Genomic DNA, 20,859 nt, shown 5'->3' with positions numbered 1-20,859 from the left:
AAAAAGAAGGAACATCTAGGGCCTGATCTGCTAACGGTCTGCGGCAGTGCAGTCTTCTTTTGGCCTTAAAAAGCATGTTTTATACCTGTTATGGTTATGATGTTTGGTTCTAGAAGTTTTTTATTTTTATTTTCAGTTTCCAGTCCTATGATCAGTACTACTTGGATTTTTATGAAGCAGCAGAAATGAACTTGTTTCTTGGTAGAATGCTGATTAAATAAACTGGATAGTCGTATAGAAATATTACTAAAGAACCCTGCGACTGCATGTAATGAAACACATGTTATTTTCTTATGTTTTCCTGCTGAGTACTGAGCCAGTAAAACCCTTTTCTTCTCCCTTGTTTAGGATTTCTATGACTGAAGTCAAACATCACAGTAAACATTAATTCATGATAATCCTACAGGCTCGAATGCAAGAATAGACCTTATCAATCCAAACTGAGTTATACTGAACCTTGAAAATACTTTGATCAGTTAATATAGCTCATAATCTTGATTTAGAGAGTTTGTATAAATCTATGTTCTTCACGCGAAGCAACTGGAAAAGAAGCAGATTTTCTTACAGCAGTTCAGCTGTGAACTATAGGAAGGCGTTTTCTAATTTCCTTTCTTAATAAAGGAAAGTGAACCTCGGGTCACGTCACTCAGTTAGGAATCTTTCTTAGCAAAATGGACTGTGGGAACCTAATAAAGAAATTATCACAGTGCATAATAGAGTTATCTCTATCATTTTGTGATGTGTGATTATACAGATAGCAAAGAAATAAATATATAAAGGTCCCAGATGGGAACTTAGTAAAGTCCGGTGGTTTCTCTTCGGATTGTATTTTATGTAACGCCGTATGGCGGATTCAAACTTGACTAGCATTACTGCTAATCAGTTGTAGTTTTTTGTGTTTCGCGATGCCTTCTGAAAGTCTACGATGGGAAACTTTACAGGCCTTAAAAAATTCACCAAAGGGGAAAATCTCCTTCGACCCATTCTGGTTGGAAAGGGGAGAGGTGAGTTGCCGCCAGGTAGCTAAAAAAAAACAACTAGAGCTAGCTAAACGGTAGCTAGTTAAAGTTAGCACGCTACGCTTGTTTAGAATAATCACTACAAGGGTGGATTTTATTCAAAGTGACAATTTAATCATTTAGATCAGGCAGTAAGACGTCAGCTCGGAAGCTAATCAATAAACAGTGGTTGAAAACAAAGTGTTAAGAGGCATTTACGCAAATAACGTAGTATAGTTGCGTACTTTTTTTATTTTTAATCTTCAGACATCCTTTTATGGATTTTCATCAAATGACTACTTTTATTGCTACTTTTATTTGACAGATAACTAATGTGACTTCGTGACTTCCGTTTATAAACTGTGAAGCATCTATCTATCTCTCTCTCTCTCTCTCTCGCAAAGACCAGTAGGACTTTCTTTGAAAGGTTTTTATTCTTTTTTTTTTTTTTTTTTTTTAAAGACCAAAGTTGATTTTTATGGCGCTTTTCGAGTTTGGGAGGCTGAATTCCATTTTCGGTTCCACATTTTCACACAAGGGCAGTGGACAATGGTCAACTATAATCCCGCTCTTCTTGTTTGCGGTGGTGACATGCAGGCTGTCAGATGAGGTCAGGCAAGAGTCTGTATACACTGTGAGGTTCAGGGATGACATTGTGAGGCTAGTGAGGAGGGAGTAGGTGGCGATATAGGGAAAAGGAATGTGTGTGTTTGAGAAGGAGACTGGTGCAACAGTGAGGATGTAAGGAGCAGAGGTAGTGAAGGTAGAGGACTTTAAACCATCCAAAGAAATGGACAGCACACAAGAAAGGGGAGGCAGGGGACGAGTGTCAGGGGTGATTTGAAACAGATTTCTGTTGTTGAACTCCATGTTTATAAAAGCAGAGGTATGAACTCACTGATTCCTCATGAAGGTGTTACATGGAAAATCCAGTGTGTTTGTTTTTGTTTTGTTAAAATCATTTCAGGCTTTAAGAAGTCCTACTTTCTGAAAGGATATGGCAACATAAGTGATGCATACAGTTTCTGTGTATAAACCATCTGTAAACGAAGCCCGCTTGTGTTCTTGTAGCCTCTTTTAGCAGGTTGTAAAGACTCCCCAAGCTTGTCTCCAATCGCTGGTGTCATATTGGAGCGTCTCAGCTCGGCTCCCCTGCAGAAGTCATCATCCTTCCTGGGCTCCAGATCCGGAGACTCCAGCCCTGTTCTCTCAGAAGTCTCTATTTCTTCTACCGGATCTGTCGCCGATGTCAGCGCCAGGACAGCTGCATTTTCTGCAGCAGCGTCTGTAAAGAATGAGCGAGAACAGGCAAGTCCTCAATGTCTCTCTTATGTGTCATGTTGTAAAACAGTTTTCCAATTTAACTGAATATCTGACCCTGATGGTTTTTGCTTTGTTTTTTCCTCATGCTGATGCTCTGTAGAGTCTTAGTGATAAGGTGAAGGATGAAAGTCCAGAGGCAGATGTCAGTGGAGTTTCCAGTCCTACGTCACTTCCTGCCATTTCCCTCCTGTCTCCCAAAGCCATGGAGATGGCTGGCTGTATCATCAAAGTTCAGGAGGAGCATCGAGAAAAGGCTAAGGTTCAAGTTTTTGACAGTGTTTTTTTTATTTTAATTTTTTTTTTACTGAAAAACAGCTTAACAGTGATCATCTTTTTTTTTACATTTAATTTTATTTGCAAACCTAACTTCAAATGTTTTTTTTTTTTTGTTGTTGTTTTTTTTTTTTTTTAACTCTTATGATTTTTGTCAGTAGCAACTTGTTTTATTGTATTTATTTTAGTTTGTTTGCTTTCAGCTTTTGTTTTTAGAAACTAACATGTAATCTAAACATATGAATATGTTCAGGATTTCCAGTTACAGTTTATGGAAAAGCATGTAATGTTAGACGCTTACACATTACTGGAAATGGGTCTAAACTTCTTCATACTAACCTCTGCTGGCTTGCTGATCAGAGTTATATATTTTGCATGTTGACCCCTGCGTACTATATACTTGGTAAGGGTCTCACCAAACTGTCTTCTATCTATCGACTCAGTTGGCCCTCAGGGTGCGGCAGGAGATGCAGGAGAAGCTCGTAGCGGCGGTTGCGAGCGCCGAGTCAGAGCAGCTGAAACGCTTTGAGGAGCTCATGGAGCTGAAGCAGAGGCAGGAGTACCAGAGTATGAGGGACATGATGGAAAGAGAGTAAGGGAAATCATGACTCATTCGAAATGATTAAAATGCTTAAAAATGTCTGAAACGTTACATGCGATTAAACACCTGGTCTGGTTTTCCACTTCCTGTACTGCAGAACGAAGGAGAGCATCGGGCGTCAAGAGAAGCTGAAGGAGGAGCAGCGGCGTAGAATAACGGTACGTGGAAAGTTCAGGAAACGTGAAGCTTAAACCCCTGTTTGTCAAGTTGTTTACTGAAGTCTTTAATTTTGCTTGTTAACCTTACAAAAATTGTGCATGTTTCAAAGTGTGAAACAGATTGTGAGATGCTGGATGTGCAGAGCTCTGCAGCAGGAGAAGTAGATGCTCTTTATTTTTGGTAGTCTGCTGTAGTAATGATCTCCTGCACGTACAGGGGCATTTCTTGTGCTCAGTGGGGTAGAAAAAGTTATCTCGTTCCTGTGCTGTTCATGCTTTTTGTTTGTCCGTCAGCTCGTCAACCTACGGCTGAGGGAGGCAGAGCAGCAGCGTCTTCGGGAGGCAGAACTCGAGAGGCAAAGGCAGGCGGAGGGCAGGGAGAGACTGCGTAGCCTCAACAGCATCCAGGAGGAGATCCTGCAGCTCAACCAGCTGCTTGAGCCCTCCACCCAGACCAAGACGGACCTCCCACCGGCCAGCCTCAGCTCCTACAGCACCCGAGGGAACCAGCTGTGCTCCCAGGTGTCGGAGGTGGTGCGAAAGACTGCAGAGGTCGGTTTACATCGAGATTTTTAAGGTTTATGCTCCTCCTAATTTCTGCTTGTACTCATGAAATGCGTGTGTTCTGCCTATTTCAGGGCAACTTCCCCAGCTTGGAGGACATGACTGTGGCAGAGCGAGCCCTGCACGAGATGAGAGCGCTTATTCGGCTGATGCAGGAGGAAGCGGCCAATGTTCGAGAGAAGAAAAAGAAGGAGCAAGAGCAGGAGGAGGAGCGCAGGAAACAGGCGGAGCTGCTGGCGAAGCAGGAGGGGGAGAAGAAGGCGGCACAGCTGGCCAAAGAGAAGGCACAGAGGAAAGGTGATGAAGGAGAAGGCTTAGCTGCGTCATGCATCTGTACAGCTGGAGGTGTTGTCAGCAGCTTGTGCACAAAACAAAACATCCTGTTTGCATAAAATAATTTGGAGAATAAATATAGACCAAAGTATGGATTTTGACTAATTTATTTATTTACCCCCCCTTATCCAGATATATTGCTGAGTGTTTTCACCATTTCATACTGAACCTCTTCCTGCAGGGTTGCAGAACAGCGCTGAAGACGTCACGCTGAAGTGGTACAAGGATCTGCAGGAGGCGGCCTCTCGGTGCGCTCAGTCCTTCGAACAGCTCAGCTCTGCAAAAGACGGACAGGTGGGTTTGTTCACATTCAGATGAAAGACTTTGAGATGACGGAGGAAGGACTGTGACATTCTTAAAGGTTTTTACCTACAAAGGTCCCAACAAAGACCATTCCAGCAATATTTTAATTTGACACTGAGTGTTATCTGAGTTATAGGCTCACCAATTACCCAAGGACCAAAACTGCCAAAATAAATACAAAAAAGAAAGTAAAAAATATATACTGTTGCAATTCAATTAGTTCACATAAATATTTGTATAATGAATTCATAAAATTGATTTCTTTCATTTGTTATTTGCCCCCTGTTGTGGCACTCCTTGGACACAGCACTCTGTTGTTCAAAGTCTAGAGAGCTGTTTGTCCTTGAATAAATAAATAAAATGGAATAAAATAAAAATATTTATCAAATTATAAATAAAATAAAAATAAATAAATGCACAGAGGTTAAATTGAAAGGGAAGGAAAAATAAATAAAATGAATTAATAAATAGCAAAATTTACATGGGAATGGGGGGAAAAAAAAGATGCTAAAACTGAAAAGTACACGTAATAAAATTACTGAATTACATTCGGAGGATTTAATAGTATAGATTTTTATTTATTTATTTTTTAATATATAATTACTCAACTTATAATATAATAAGTTGGGTTATTTATTTTTTAATAATAATTATAATAATAATTATTATTATTTTGGCTACCATTTTCGAGCCGTAATAACTTTATCATAGGAGCTGATGGTGTGAAATCATCTCAGTTTGAAAACTTCATTTAATTCTTTCATTAAAACATTTTTAAAAAGCAGCTCAAACACAAGCTGACACACACGAAACGTCTTCACTGTCTGTTTATGACTCGAGTGGTTTAATTTCTCCCAGACAAAGAAACTGAAGCTGGAGCTCCAGAAAGCTGCCACCATCCCTGTCAGTCAGATCGCCAGCAACTCCGGATCGCAGCTCCGAGAAATCTTCGACAAGATCGACAAGCTTCTGTCGGGACGGCCGGTCGTGTCTGGGGGGAAATCGGTATCCACCTCACAACATCCGCAGGGTCTCGATTTCGCCAGCTACAAACTGGCGGAGAAGTTTGTGGTGAGCGTGCGCACAAAACGAATGATTCGACACAGAAGTCTGTTTTTGTTTGTTTGTGAAGTAATCCTTTGTTAATTTGATATATTTTGTAGTATTTGTATAAGCAAGAAGAAGCTGTGATTTTTCAATTATTATTTTTTTAATATCTTTTATTTATTTATATTTTGGCTGTGTAGAAACAAGGAGAGGAGGAAGTGGCGTCTCACCACGAAGCGGCCTTCCCCATCGCCGTGGTGGCTTCTGGAGTCTGGGAGCTGCACCCTCAGGTGGGAGACCTCATCCTCGCCCACCTGCACAAGAAATGCCCCTATGCAATCCCTCACTACCCTCCGATGAAGGAGGGCACGCCCGTGGATGAATACCAGAGGATTCTTGGTTACCGTGTAGACGACTCTGGGGTCGAAGGTCAGGACAGTTTCTTGAAGAGGATGTCCGGGATGATTCGCCTCTACGCCGCCATCATCCAGCTGAAGTGGCCCTACAGCTCCAAACAAGGGGTAAAAACGGTCCCGCTTCCTGCTTTTATAATGTAAAACAAGCAAAACTTCAGACTGAGGAGGCAGAGATTTCTTCCTGATTCTTATTAGGAAACGAGAAAGACTAAAGACGCAGTTTGAAAAAACAAACAAATAACGGGGGAAGAGAAGATATATTATTTCTGTGCATCGAGGAGGTTTTCAGGAGAATTGATTGGTCTCAATCATTGGGCGTAACTTACTCTGGAGCATCTTAGTTACCATGGCAATGAATTGTCCAAGGCTAAACCTAAAAGTCCCTCACTTTTTCAAAAATGTAGTTATTTATTTTTTTGTTTCAGCCCGTTCCTCATGGTCTGAACCACGGCTGGCGTTGGTTGGCTCAGATGCTCAACATGGAGCCTCTGGCAGACGTCACAGCGACTCTGCTGTTTGACTTTCTAGAGGTGAGTCTGGACACATCCTGCACATTATCAGGTGTGTTTGTTGCTTCAAACAGTCAGCGGCTTGCATTACCGGCCCATGAACCATGAAAAAGTGTCAGGTGAAATGACCACAGTCCCTGAAACTCTTTAAACCTAAATCTAAACTTCAGTTTCTTTGTCGCTGAAAGCAGCTGTGGATAACTCCTGAGCGTTGTTTCCTTCAGGTTTGTGGGAACGCTCTGATGAACCAGTATCGGAGCCAGTTCTGGAAGCTCATCCTGCTACTGAAAGAGGAATACTTCCCCAGGTAGAAAGCACGTTTTAACAGTAAACATTTCACCTGCAGCAGTCATGTGAGAGGTTTAACCTAGAAGTGTTCCTGTGCAGGATTGAAGCGGTGACCAGCAGTGGACAGATGGGCTCAGTCATCAGACTCAAACAGTTCCTGGAGGTATGTGACCCCCCCCGACATGTTGTGAAGGTTTGGATGTTAGCTCAATGAATCCTTAAAACAGACATGTGCAGACTGTAAAGGAATTTATGAGTACGTGAGTGAATCCCAAGCAGTCTCTGCTCTTCCAAATAAAAAGATTGATAACACTGATGAAAAGTGACTCCTGCTAGTTCTCTGGTACCACGATTGCATCCGAGAGGAGAGAAATGGTAAATGGCCTGTATTTGTATAGTGCTTTACACATCCAGTCATCCACACATTCACACACTGGTGATGGCAGCTACATTGTAGCCACAGCCACCCTGGGGCGCACTGACAGAGGCGAGGCTGCCGGACACTGGCGCCACCGGGCCCTCTGACCACCACCAGTAGGCAACGGGTGAAGTGTCTCGCCCAAGGACACAACGACCAAAACTTTCCAAGCCGGGGCTCGAACCGGCAACCTTCAGATTATAAGGCGACCTCCCAACTCTTGAGCCACGATCGAAAGTGGACATACTTGACAAAGGAGGTTTAATATGGAGCTGCCAGGCATGAGGATAAGGGGAAGACTACAGAGGCGGTTCATGGGTGTATTGTGACATGCAGAGGATGGTGGGATGCTGTGAGATGAAGGCAGATGAGCAGGTGTCAGTTTGTAGTTATTTAAAGAGAGGGCTTTTCAGTGTACACAAACACGTTCCTGTGCAGTCCTCTGGGAAACGCAACAGGGAAGGGAGCGGCAGGAAAACATGGAAAAGCATCAAATAAACATCCAGCTTGAAAACTGCAGACAGTATCTGCAGTGGAGACGTTGTTTTTATGGTCTGCTTCACTTCAGCTCTTCTTCTTTTTTCTTTTTCTTTTTTTTAATGTTTTTTTGCCGATATTAGATGGTCGAGAGTGAAGGGAAAATATTCAGTAAAGTTCCTCGGGTCAGATTCACACCCTGGCCACTCTGGCATATGGTCGCCTGCTCACCCCGTGAGCTAAACTGGTTCCCTCATTTTAGCTCTTTGCGTGTTTTAACTTCACTCTACTCCACGGCGAGCTGATGGACCGACAACGGCACAAATGAGAGTAGCCACCAGACCAGTTGACTCATACTGCGGACACAGCCTCCATCAACAGACGCTCTCTGCGGGTAGACGGGCTGTCCGAGGCTCCCTGCGGTTTTCCAAGGCACTGCCAGCGAGAACCATGCTGAGCCCTTCGGTCATCACAGGTCTGCAGCCATGAAGCTGCGACTGAGCGAACAAACCACACGATGGTTAGAAAATGCTTCAACAACAGCAGTGCTCATTACTGTAATCTATATAAAAAAACAAAACAGTAAGAGTTTAATAAGCTGTTTGGTAAATGTGAAATTTAACTGGCAAATAAAGGGAAGCGTCTGAAACTAAACCTGCAGATTAACGGCTTTAATATCGATCTGCTGTAAACCCAGAGAGAAATATTTCCTTCCCTGATAAAACTCTGTAATTCCATGCTTGGGTTTTTTCTCCTTCTTGCACCTCCTATAATTCAAACTGCTGAATTATTCAGAAATAAAATTAAATAAAGGCCAAAAAGAAGTTGATTTACAATTCAAAGTGCTGCATGGCAAACAGTAAAACAGTTGGGGGGTAAATAATGATTGTAAAACAAAAGGGAACAATTAAAACCGGTGTACTGTTTACAGAAACGGGTGTGAAGTAGATCTCGTCTGGATTATGAGTGTTTACAGACTGGTGGCCTAATCTACTTGAGCACTTAAAAGTGAAGCTATAGAAAAGGTTTGACTTCAGCTACAAGTCTTATTTTAGAGACTCTGACTTTGAAAGCAGACGGAGCAAAAATGGCACAGATTTGAGAAATTCTGTAATATTTGAACTGAACTGGGTGACGCTGAGCTGGATTAAAACTTTGGAATTAAGTTGTATTCTCACTGAGCTGAGTTTAAACATCAGCTCAACATTTTAAGGGGCTTAATGATGAGATGCTGTCTGTTATTACACACAGTACCAGTGCAGTGTTATGCTTTTATTGAAATGATTGTTTTTGTGTTTTATCTCAGACATCGCTGCAGAGACGACAGATCAGTCCGCCCAGAGGCCAGCTGGGCTCCGGGTTCTGGAGGTCTTGACCGATGAGGACCTGCGCTGGGTGACGACGCCATTGTAGGACTGAGTCAGGCAGAAATAAATTGAGAGCATCTGTGAGTGGAAAGAGGGGAAAAAGTTGTCCTGTGGTTTTAGTTTTTATCTAAATGAGCACACTGACGTCACACACTGACGTCACACACTGACGACACACACTGGAAGCCTCACGAGTCCTCTGCGTTTGTGAGGTCACATTTTTGAGGTCACATCTGCTTCTGCTGACCTGAAGCAGACCTGTAGACACCTGTGGGGTACTTTTAACCTTAACTTCATTGGCTGCTTTTCTGCTGAAATTCTTGAGCTTTTCTTAAGGGTTGTGTTTTTGTTTTTTTTGTTTTTTTTAATTCCCAGGTGTGTCGAGTGATTCCTCCTAAAGAGAGACGCTTTCACAGCCTTAACTTTCACGTTAAATTATTTTGCTGATTCAGATAATAATTTTTAATAGTTTACCTTCTTGTTTTTCTCCTTTTTGTGGCACAAAAACAGCAAAATCTCCATTACAAAAATAACTGACCAGTTTTAAAGTGTTTCAGCTGCGCAGACACCGGCGAATGTCGTCTTATTTGTCGATACTTCGGTGCATTTCCACCATTGCTGCTCACGCGTCTATCGCCTTACTCATGCAGAGTCTGTGTAGGCAGCTGGCAACATTTGATCATTCAGATCTCTGACATACTGGAACAAAATGTGGTGAGATTGATTAATAAAAACTGGATTAAAAGCTACTGAAATCAGAAAGTGAAACAAAATTATTTGTCGATGAAGTAAAAATCAAATGATTGATGCTTTTAAAGGTTCTTCTTGAAAATCCCTCTGTTTTTAAAAATGCTTTAAAACCTTCCAAAATTGAAGCTACCAGCAGAACTGCTTTGACTTTATCATACTTTATTTTAGAGATGAAGAGAGATCTGCTGAAGTTAAACTCAGGCTGGGTTCTAATGCTGTGCAGTATCAATTTTATACCACCAGATGGTGCAGTGAGTAAGTTTAACCTTTATTTAACCAGGTAAACACAGCCTGACAAAAGGCAAAGCTTGTAGAGGAAATGGATAAAATAATAAAAGAGCAGCCGCACACGTCTCTAAACACTTCAGCAACGCTGCTGGTAAAATGCTGCCCCCTGGTGGTGAGGGGTTTAGATCCTGCAGAGGGCAAATTACAAAAATTACCTTTAAAGGCTGCTCTGTTAACATCCGACCTGAAGAAGCAGATTCGGGTCATCTGCTCAGGTGGCCAGATGTGCCTGCTTTGATTTCTGAGTGGAGTAAAACATGAGAAAATGAGGACGTGTTGATTTTAATGCGTCCAAGTCAGTGAGGTTTCCAGTGTCGTCGTTTTGTTTACAGCTCTCAACATAAGTTTCATCATCCTGAAGAGAGAGAAGCTGCTTACTTGCAACGTTTTAGCAGAGCAGGTAGAAATCTGTTTATTCAGCCTTAATATTTTCTGTTCAAATCAAATTGTGTCAAATGATTTGGACTTTTTATTTATTTTTTCACTGTGTGGAGCAAAAATTCATGGTTTGAAGTGTTGTTTTAAATCATTGTCCATGAGAGAAACCAAAGGTTTGATCCAGAAATGATCGCAGACTGTTTTGTAAAGTGAAACTCAAAGTGATTGTTTTCTGAATGTGATGAAGAATAAACAAATGTATTGGTACCAGAATTAGTGCAGTCTACAGTTGTTGAAAATGTGCAAACTAAATGAAATAAAATCAATCAACACTTAGTGGAAAATTTCCCTTTTGGATTTCTTGCTTTTGCTCATCGCGTTGTAGAAGTCTGTCACATTATTATTATTATTTTTTTGCTTTAATCTTCTAAAATCAGATTATTTGGGGCTTGTTCTGTGTATTTTAAACTGTCTGACATGACATTTTGAGCAAATTTGCAATGTACAGCTGTCAGAAGTTTATATGCACTGATGAAGATGAATGAATGCAATTTGGGGCTTTGATTTCTGGAAGGAATGTGCAGCTTGTCTTCTCACACAAGATCAAAACTGTAGATGTTATTTTACTATTTCTCTGAGAGATGTGGTCTTTGTATCTTAGCTTCCATTTAACTGAACCTCTTCAAACATGGCAGCTGTGTTTCAGAGGGTTACAGTATGTTTACTGCCAAGTTTGAGGTCATTTGGATGAACTGTTCTTATATTTTGGCTAAAGGTTGTCTGTTTGCAGTGTTTTATCTGCAGTGACTGCTCCCTGCCCCACTTTGCATGTAGGGGGCTCGACATGTTTGTCTTCACAAAGATCCAAGACCTGCTGTCATGTGTAGTTTGGAGATGGTGGCACTATGGAAAAGAGCCGAGCACAGCTGAAGATGCTTAGATTTTCACTGGGAGTGACCAGGATCAGAAATAAGTATTTCGGAGGCCGGGCAGTTTGGATGAGTGCAGAGGAACAATGGTGGATATACCTTCTAGAGAGACGATTCATAGATTTAGTGAAGGACATGCAGACGGTTGACGTGACAGAAAAGGTTGCTAGGATGGGTTGAGATGGAAGCCAATATGGCGAGCCCAAAAGGAACGCCAGAAGACAAAGTGAAGGTGCTGACACAGAGGAATAGTCTAAGATTTAGGGTTTCCAGGAAGGCCTTCATAGGGGGACATGGTCCTAAAAGGACCTTAATTCCTTATGCTACAAATAAGATTTTAATTTGCATTAAAATGTCCTGAAACAATTTTTCGTAAGATTTTAAATGCCTAAAGTAGATGAAGTGAGACTGAAGTGTAATTCAGTAAAAACTGGTATTCAAGCATGTGGCTTAACCCTTTAAACTCTAACCTAATTTACCCCTTAAACCAGGGATGGGGAACTCCAGGCCTCAATGGCCGGTGTCCTGCAGGTTTTAGATGTTTCCTTGATCCAACACAGCTGGTTTAAATGGCTAAATTGTCTCCTCAACATGTCTTGAAGTTCTCCAGAGGCCTGGTAATGAACTAATCATTTGATTCAGGTGTGTTGGCCCAGGGTGAGATCTAAAGCCTGCAGGACACCGGCCCTTGTGCTGCGGGTTTTAGATCAGAAACACACATTTTTATAAAACTGTAACACATTAACTGCACCAACATGTGGTTTAAAAAGAGACAACCTTCATGTTTACCTTTTTTATTTGACCTTTTTACATCTATGCACACGGAGTCGTTTTTATTACAGTTACTTCAGCTGCGGCTGAAATATTGCATATTAAACACATTCGGTGCCAGCTCGATGATTATTCGTACATTTTTTACCCAAACAGTCGCAGAACATATCGATTCGTCATGGCTTGACCGACACTGCATCAGAGGAACAATCATCTGAAATAAATACAGAGAACATGAACCGTTTTTCCACACAAAGCTGCAGAAACGAGCCTCAGACTCTGCAGTCCTGAGCACAGACGATTTTGATTTCCAAGATTTTCCCATGTGAGATAAGTAGGCGTAAAACTAGCTCAGAAATAAACAGTGTTACAAGAAATAATTTATACAGCCAGTTTCTAAATTCCTATGTTCAAAAGGACAAACCAGCGTAGGGAACAATCACGTCTTTCCTTCACACACCAGTCTCGACCTGGAAATCAGTTTAATTTTGTTCATAGCCACACTGTAGACTGCCTGATGAATGAGAATGGAAAAAACCTAAAGTAATTCAAAAATATGTGGATGAAGAAGACTAGCTGCATGAATATGTGCAGATTTCTCCTTTAACCGTACTCTGAAGATGTGACTTTTCTGTTCCTTAAAAATAACAAAACAAGATCAAGTGTTTCAGTGATATTGTTGTTGCAGTTCGTCTATTTCACCACTAGAGGCCAGTAAAAATGACAGACCTTTAAACGAGCAGATTTGATCCACAAAAGCAGCTCTGTTAATGATGGAGTCAATTAAAAACCCACTCACAAGAATTAACAGGTTCAGGAAGTTGAGTGACCACTACAAGACCTGGCGGTGGTCGTCTTCTGGTTGCCGTCCTTCAGGAGCTTTTACTGTTCAGTGTTTATAAGGCTCAGCGTTAAGACCCTCGTGGTTGAGCGTGGCGCTCTCCATGCGTCTGTACCAATATTTCACTTTGGTGTTCGCCATCATGTCATCAAATGCCTGCAGGCCCTCCATCACCCTCAGGACTCCAAACACTGACTGTAACAGAAGAGCACAGGTGCAAAGCCTGAAGATTAAAAATAACTTTTTTCCTAAAGTTTACTCACTGTTAAAATTGTGGCTGCTTGTATGAAACATGACCAGAGTTTCAAATAATTAGGCAATCCCTGTGAGCCAAAAGCTCAGGGACTGGTCGAAATGCCGTATTTCAGGGGTTTTTTCTGCTCTTGGATCTCTGTGATGTCATAAAGGAGTGGATATAATGGACTGTATACTAAGGATGGACATAGTGAAGCCATTTTGTCGTGTTTTTAAATTGGATGTTAGAATTGTGAGGTAGATCTACATGCTCATTGGCTAATGGTTGTCAGTCACACAGTAAAGTGTTCCATCCAGTGCTATCTGCCTGGTTTTGTTACATAAAGTAACTAAAATAAAAATACTAAAATTGTGTAATTAAAGTGTTACTTTTACAGTAACAATAAACATTATGCTTTAAAACAAGCACAAATACAAAGAGTAACTTTCTTGATGGCACTCACATTGATGTGAACACCAGCAAGAAAATGATCCTTTTGAACTACAGATGTTTAAAGGAAAGTACACACATTTTTTGTAAACGTAGAACAAACTGGGCACCAATGCAGCGCCTCCATCTGGGGGAGTGTAACCAAGTTATTTTTGTAACTGTCCTTTATAGATGGTCTGCAAACACATCACACACTGTGGCGAGCTCTCGCTTCTGGGGGTTAAGACTTAGTTTTAAAGTTATGTTAAGGGTTAACTTAGTGGTAAGAGGCTTGAGAGGGCAATAATGGGATTGAATGTCCTCACAATGTCAATCAAACCAACATGGATCAGCGTGTATGTAGGCCCCGCCCCCAACATGCAGCGTGTAGCAGGAGTAGTCACCGCAGGGGAAACGCTGATAACAGAAACCAACTTTTAGCCAAAATAAGATGAGAACAGCTCATCCACACAACATTAAACTTGTTACAGCACTTATTCAGCTCGTCAGCATCACACCTGCCGAGTTTAAGTGAGGTGGAGCAAATCAACAGCTGGAGATACACAACGAACAGGCACATGGACAAAATATTAGTAATCTAGACCTAAAATTTGTATTTGAGGCCATCAGTGCGTGTTTTCTAAAACATCTGCAGAACAAGATGTATTATTCAAGCACCTGCTGACCATTACAGAAAACGGGTTTAAGTTGCTTCAACACTGGCTTCACTTTTCAGACCTGAAAACTACCTCTTTCTATCTCTATCGGTCTGTGGTGAAGCTTTAATCAGGCTAATTTACGTACATTAAATTAGTAACAAGCCTAAGTTGGACCCTGGACCAAGCCTGAGCTGGACCTAAGCTGCGTTTCCTCACCAGGTCTGCCAGGTTGGGCTGATCTCCACCCATGAACTTCCTATTCTTGCCAATGGCTGCCACCCAGTCGTTGACAGCCTTGTAGAGATCCTCCCTGACGTCGTCCTGGAGATTGTGTCTGTTGGGTCAAAGGAGTGAAAATTAATACCTCACGTCCCCAAAAACCTTAAAATTACCAGAAACGCGATAGCCTGTTATCTAACACCACATACCGACTTTTCAGCCTTTTGGAGATGACAAACATGGCCGCAGCGCCAACATATTTGGCAAAGAAGCCTTCAAAAGTACCAAACTTGCCCTCACGTACGATATAGTCGAAGGAGGCCAGGGCCTCGTTGGTGGTTCGGTACACGTTGGGAGATATGAGGTGTACGAGCCAGTCGTCAGCCCACTGACGCCACTTCATCTCCTCTCTGAAATCAGAGCAGAAAACATTTACGATCCACAGAAAAGATGGAGTCGCGGTCTGATGCGGACCACATGACTTTAGTTTGCAGAAAACTCCACCACCACCACATTTTCATGCAGATTTAAGATTTTTCCTTCCAACAGATGCTCATCACACAGATCTTCATTAGAATGATGAAAACAGAAATCTCCCATTGCTAAAAGTAGAGGCTTCATATCAGCTGACCAATCACAACCCTGAGAGCAATAATGCTCCACAGTCTTTGGGTTACACCCACGTGCTACCTTTCAAAATAAGAGTCCGCTAATAATTGCGTGTGAGAAACAGGGCTTGGCTTACTTCTGCATTTCCTTCTGTGGGTAAACTGCGACAGTCTCGCCCTCGCTCAGCATCAGCCAGTACTTGTTGTTGTACTCGATCACCTCCTTCCCCCTGTCATTCACCGACTTCATCTCCGGGTAGCAGCGAAGGATGTCGGACATGCTCTTCTTCCTGCAAAAAAACCCCAAAGGTAAAGATTTTTTGATGCCTCCAACTCATTTATCCAGGTGGATGAGCCCCACTAAGAACTGTTATGAAGAGAGAAACTATCCACTCTATTTTTTGACAATATATTTCTAGTGTACAGTTTGACCATTTAACACGGGGCATCTATAGTGACGTGCTCACTTTTGGATCACTTTTGGATCCTTTTGGATGGCATCAGTAAGCCTCACTGGCTTACTGATGCCATTTCAAGACAAGAACACTGAGCTGGATAAAAATCACATCCAAGTGTATTCCACACCAAAGGAAGTAAGAATGAAACATTAAATTATGTTTTTACAATTAGTATTAAATAACAACACACTTGCTGCAGTGGGTCACTTAACCCCCCCACAGAAATTTTACAAATGTTTTTCTTAAAATATTAACCCAAGCATCCAAACTGTGAGGTTTATTTAAATGTATTGCATTGTTACTTCTTTGGAAACCAAAATAAGAAACCCTGCCCTCAGAACACAAGACCAAGGATTTAACTAGTCGAATAACAATCAGCATATTTTCTAAATTCTAATATTTTCTCAGTAAAATATAGAAATAAACTTCACATATATCAAGTACAATAATAACATTATAATAACATTTTTTAATAACAAGACTTTTAAAATAGTTTTTTCTGCATTTTAGTTTTAATGCTCTGATCAGGGTGGGATATATTTGAACCACAGAGTTTCCCACCTGAGATTTTATAGATTTTACACTATCAAATTATTTCTCAGAGCTTTATTCGAAGTGATTAACAGAAAATCTAAACAAAATTCCTCATGAAATAACAAGTGAAGGAAGTCACAACTTACTTGTTGACTAAATAGGTCTTGAGCGAGCTGATGATGACAGACGAGTCATTCAGTTGCTGCAGATTTAAAAAAAAGGAAATAGAGCAGGACATGAAGGGTTTCACAGGAAAAACCGGCACATTTTTTAGGTACTTAATTAGAGACTGGACAAAGGTTTCTCTTCTTTTTTTTGCGGACATGCTTTTCTTTATTTTCTGTCATACAAATTCTGTGAGTAAGTGACTCCTGTGAGCCAGAAGCCCAGTCTTCAGACTGCTCTTAGTGTTGGGATTTTAAGACAATATCCTTAAAATAATATAAAATATATAAATTGTGGTGAGTGAGGGTTATGAAGGCATGCCAGAAATTAAAATCTGTCTGAATGTTTGACAAAAACATAACAAGTCTTAACTTTGTTCTCTCAACAGTGCCCCCCCTCTCAAAGATTTAAGATGACATCAAATGTCTTACCACCTCACCATCCACCATCAGGATGGGCACCTTTCTGTAGGTAGACCACTTAATCTCCTTCCTCATCACCGGGTTCACCTCCACGATCTCATACGGCAGCCCGTGGTAGTCCAGGAAGGCTCGCACCTTGCTGCAAAACGGGCAGGTCTTGTACTGGTACAGGGTCAGCTTCAGACTGCCACCTGGAGCCTGGAAGGAGGCAGCAGAGGAAAGGAGAGCGCTATGAGGCTAAAGTATGTGGACACTTAAGAGCTGCCACCCCCAGCTTGGCAAAGGGCTGCTAAAAAGAATGCAAGCTTATTTTTCTGTCCATCTTTTATACTGTCTATGGATCTGAAAGAACTAATACTACTCCACAACAGGCTAATGGAAGCTGGCCAATCAAAAGAAAGTGGGCTTTTAATAAGGGGTGTGGGGCAGGAGGTGTTTAAAGAGGCAGGACCTGAATATAGCTACTGAGGGGGAGCATGAGAGACAAGTATGAGATAAGGATAATTATGAACTGTGAATTATGCAAAGCTAGTGGTGCTTGATAAGGTGATAATACTGCTTATAAATGCTAAGTTAAACCTGCAACACATTGCAGGTGGGTGAATAGAATACCTTTTATTATCACTATACACATGTACAATGAGATACAGAGCGTCTCCTACTCAGTGCAGGTGTGTGGGAAAGAAAGGAGGGTGAGGTGCACAATTCTGCGACACTAATAAATATATATATATAAAAAAAAAAAAATTATATATATATATATATATATATATATATATATATAACCATGTGCAAGAACACCTCAAGGCTTCAAGAGCAAACGTTTGTGAAGCACAGTGACTGCAAAGGTTTATTGCTGATGGCTATTACAGCTGTGCACGTACAGATAAAGGGGATCCAGGCCCAGAGTTTGGAAACGTTTGCAGACACACAGACAGCAGTGATCCACAGCATTTCTCCAGCCACTAACACACCGTAAAGCAGACCGCCTGTAGTTCATACAGAGCAGATCCAGTAAAAGCAAAACGTTACAGACAAATCTGTAAACTTAATTTTAAAACTAAACAACAGCGCATTTTGAAAGCTTTTATTGTGTTTCTACTCCAGTAGAAACACAATAAAAGGCAGTATTCAGAAGAAGTGGCAGATGTCCGCAGCCGCTGGGGTCTGACAAGTGACCCGGGCTGCACACACCTCAGGCAGGTGAGCTTACTGCAGGCAGACGGTGATGATCAAAGACACCCACTTACCTCACTGACCTTCCTCTCCTCCTCGGCCAGGTGCTGCTGGACGGACAGCTTCACAGTCTGATATAAACCCAAACCTCCACCCAGCAGGAAGGCGCAGCCCAGCACCCTGCCTCCCCCTTGGCGCACACCGGAGAGCAGTTTGGACCGGAACCCCGCTCCGCCGGTGCCGTACGCCCTCCTGGATCCGTGCGCGCCCACATTCCCCAGCAGGTAGGAGAAGGCGCCGGACCGACGGGCTGCTGGAGACTCCAGAAAAGACAAGCCGACCTTAGTGAGTGTTCTGGCGCAGGAGGCTGCCATGTTGGCTTTACATAAAGTCCCAGAATGCACCACGAGGGATAGGGTTTGGGCGCCCTGAGCTGAGCCCGTCAGGGTGTGTGCCGCCCCCAGTGGCGCGCAAAGGCAAAACCTGAGAAAAGGTGCAATGAAAAGGGAACCAAGGGGGTAAAAAGACATCAAATAGATGCAAAACCGCTAAATGATGAACAGAGAAAGGCAAAATCACCACAAAGAGATATAAAATAACTGTAAAGAGACAAAAACAAACAAACAAGCAGATAAAGTTAGAGAGGTCAGGTTGAGATGGTTTGGACATGTGCAGATGAAAGATGGTAACTTTACTAGATAAATGATGTTAAATGTGGAGCTGTAAGACAGGAGAAAAAGAGGAACACCCCAGAGGAGGTTCATGGGTGTAGTGCAGAGGGCACGCAGAAGAAGATGCTGGGAATAGGGATAGGGTGAGATGGAGACAGATACAGATGTAAAACCAAGAGATGCAAACATGACATCATCACAGACCTCAGAGGACTACAAAGACCTGCAAATTACAGCTACATGGAAAACAACAGGATGCGAAACCGCCATAAAGAGATGCTAAAAATAACCAAGTGGAGACTAAGAGTCACTGCAAAGATGGAAACAATAATTAAATTGTAAAAGCAACCATAAAGAACATAAAACAGACACAAATAGATGCAAAATGATCTAAAACTGATACTGAATAACAATAGCAAAGAGATACCTTTTTGTCTTTTTATTTTGTTTTGCTAATATTCACATTATTCCTCATTCACCTTTGTTTTACTGAGCTGAATGTTTTTGTTTTTTGTGTGTGTTGTAGCTGCTTTATGACAGGATTTTTCTCAACTTTTGGAATAAATTAAGTATATATATTTCCAGACCTGTGGAATTATGTGGGATATCACATAAATTAAATTGAACTGAACAGTAAATAATATTGGACTTCTGACAACTTCTCTGCAGTTTTAACACAGACATCCACTGGCCAAGTTTGCCCCTTTAAAGGGCTATTTCCGGCCCTCGTGCCATAGGTTTTACACGGCTTTGTGTTTAGATCGTCGTTGTTAGTTTTGTTTTATTTTAAATAATTGATAAATGTGTTTTAAATGCAAAATATTTACATAATTGAACTGAATTGCACTGAATTGAATTGAGGTGTGTTCAGGAGCGCCTGTTTTGCCCTGGATGCGTCGGTCTACGTGTGGTGCATTCAGGAGCGTCGTTTTTCCGACTTTCTCTGTGATCGCAGCAGCAGCAGCAGAGGACCGTCCTGCTGCCCTGCTGAAAGCGGAGAATCCCCCTCAGCCAGCAGCGGCAGCAGTACTACCAGCATCATCCATTTTCACTGGTCGAGCCACATCGCATCCTTCTCCGCTCGGACTCTTCGCTCCGCTGGGATGCCGCCGTCGAGTAACGGCGGCAGGGATTCGCTCGGGAGCGCCTGAGCTGGAGGACACCGTCCCCGTGCGGTTTTTGGAGCGTGACTGGGATGAAGGCACGAGGAGACAAATAAAAATCTGATCATAGCCGGCTAACGCTAGCACGCTAACGTTAGCTGCCCGTTTTCCCCTCCCTGCTCACTGACCGATGTGTTTTCCTCCATGAATAAACACTCCTTTAATGCCCCCCCGCCTTTTTTTTTATTCTTGCGAAGACATGCTGAAGTCACCGAGGACATTTATCTCAAGGATAAAACATCGCAGGGGTCTCCTAACCTCCAAAGGGTAACGCCAGTTAGCCATTAGTACCTTTTATTTTTTTACATTTTTCTCGCTCGTCCGTGGAGATGCTGGCTGAGGAGGAGTGTGTCTAGCGCTGAAGCAGAACTCGCATGGATACTCACTCCATGAAGGTCATGATACTGAGAGAATGATCATGCTGGAAAAACAGGTAAGAAATCAGCACAGAGCCGTGAAGTCAGCGGGTTCGTATTTAAATGCACACCTGAGCTCATTTGCGTATCGTAATTAGGCTACATGGGGCGCGTGCTGCACCCCTGCCACAGCTGTGATCTGATAGAAGTAACGGGCTGTAAAGGCGAATTTATGCAGGTGATCAGCACATTTTTAATGATAATAATCCCCCCCCTCTCTCTTTCTCCCCGGCTTAAAGTCTGCCTCTCTCTGCCACTCTCTCTCCTGCTGCTCTTTAAGCCATAGACTGTATATAAAGATGTAAGACATAGCATTTACAATAATTAAATGTGTTTTTGATTTTGGGGGGATTAAATCGACAAGACATTATCAATGTTGTGAAGCTAGGGTTGCACGATTTTGAAATTTTAGGTCAATAAAGACATTTTGTAAAATAATTAGGACCTAAATCTGATCCCCCCAATCATTTATTTATTTATTTGTTTGTTTGTTTGTTGTTATTAATTCCCACTTGCGTGACTGGAAAGAATAGATCTGTACTATATTATTTGTTCGAGTCATCAGTAATTATGGTATGAAAAATTCTAAACATCTCACCTACCCAACTGAAATGGAATTTCTTCACAGATACAAAATTTTGTTATTGTTAAATTAGGTCCATGTTAACTCAT

At 41.9% G+C, this 20,859-nt stretch overlaps 3 protein-coding genes across 5 annotated transcripts in view; 2 read left to right on the top strand and 1 right to left on the bottom strand.

Annotated features, from left to right (window-relative positions):
* Nucleotides 1–800: 800 nt before the first annotated feature.
* On the top strand, nucleotides 801–10,827 carry gle1 (GLE1 RNA export mediator). Its single transcript, XM_026186171.2, has 14 exons — nucleotides 801–1,004; nucleotides 2,070–2,306; nucleotides 2,422–2,580; nucleotides 3,038–3,186; nucleotides 3,293–3,353; nucleotides 3,648–3,905; nucleotides 3,992–4,214; nucleotides 4,432–4,544; nucleotides 5,412–5,624; nucleotides 5,801–6,121; nucleotides 6,442–6,546; nucleotides 6,750–6,832; nucleotides 6,913–6,976; nucleotides 9,015–10,827. The coding sequence occupies exons 1-14, from the start codon at nucleotides 906–908 to the stop codon at nucleotides 9,081–9,083; spliced, it is 2,154 nt and encodes a 717-aa protein (XP_026041956.1). The 5' UTR covers nucleotides 801–905; the 3' UTR covers nucleotides 9,084–10,827.
* A 1,371-nt stretch (nucleotides 10,828–12,198) lies between these two features.
* Nucleotides 12,199–20,275, bottom strand: ptgesl (prostaglandin E synthase 2-like). 3 transcript variants are annotated; one of them, XR_013900779.1, is made up of 9 exons: nucleotides 20,158–20,275; nucleotides 18,012–18,420; nucleotides 16,771–16,959; nucleotides 16,321–16,376; nucleotides 15,320–15,472; nucleotides 14,784–14,984; nucleotides 14,572–14,689; nucleotides 12,991–13,227; nucleotides 12,199–12,405 (listed from the first exon to the last, which is right to left on the bottom strand). XR_013900779.1 is itself a non-coding variant. In XM_026187510.2 (8 exons), exons 1-8 carry the CDS (start codon nucleotides 20,169–20,171, stop codon nucleotides 13,081–13,083), a joined length of 1,287 nt encoding a protein of 428 aa, XP_026043295.1. In that variant the 5' UTR covers nucleotides 20,172–20,275; the 3' UTR covers nucleotides 12,199–13,080. The 3 variants fall into 3 exon arrangements, 2 of the variants coding, with proteins under 2 accessions (XP_026043295.1, XP_080143570.1); XM_026187510.2 differs by having other exon boundaries at nucleotides 12,199–13,227; XM_080287444.1 differs by having other exon boundaries at nucleotides 12,199–13,227; nucleotides 20,063–20,199.
* The window catches only part of LOC113033563 (ral guanine nucleotide dissociation stimulator), a 59,405-nt gene continuing 58,087 nt past the window's right edge, over nucleotides 19,542–20,859 (top strand). Inside the window, exon 1 of the mRNA XM_026187508.2 lies at nucleotides 19,542–20,204. Within this exon, the coding sequence (XP_026043293.1) occupies nucleotides 20,184–20,204 (21 nt within the window). The 5' untranslated portion in view covers nucleotides 19,542–20,183. The remainder of the gene's footprint in view (nucleotides 20,205–20,859) is intronic.

This window comes from Astatotilapia calliptera, chromosome 12 (genome assembly GCF_964374335.1).
Source record: "Astatotilapia calliptera chromosome 12, fAstCal68.1, whole genome shotgun sequence".
Lineage (NCBI taxonomy): Eukaryota > Metazoa > Chordata > Actinopteri > Cichliformes > Cichlidae > Astatotilapia > Astatotilapia calliptera.
The sequence above is the reverse complement of the archived record's forward strand: the minus strand, read 5'-3'. Positions and strand labels throughout refer to the sequence as shown.

Bases quoted from the DNA above. Each gene is read 5' to 3' on its own strand.
- gle1 (XM_026186171.2), top strand. From the start codon at position 906: ATGCCTTCTGAAAGTCTACGATGGGAAACTTTACAGGCCTTAAAAAAT. The intron at 5,625-5,800 runs GTGAGCGTGCGC...TTGGCTGTGTAG, and splicing joins AACTGGCGGAGAAGTTTGTG to AAACAAGGAGAGGAGGAAGT. The intron at 6,547-6,749 runs GTGAGTCTGGAC...TGTTTCCTTCAG, and splicing joins TGCTGTTTGACTTTCTAGAG to GTTTGTGGGAACGCTCTGAT.
- ptgesl (XM_026187510.2), bottom strand. The intron at 15,473-16,320 runs GTAAGTTGTGAC...GTTTTTTTGCAG, and splicing joins AAGACCTATTTAGTCAACAA to GAAGAAGAGCATGTCCGACA. The intron at 13,228-14,571 runs GTGAGGAAACGC...CTTCTGTTACAG, and splicing joins AGCCCAACCTGGCAGACCTG to TCAGTGTTTGGAGTCCTGAG.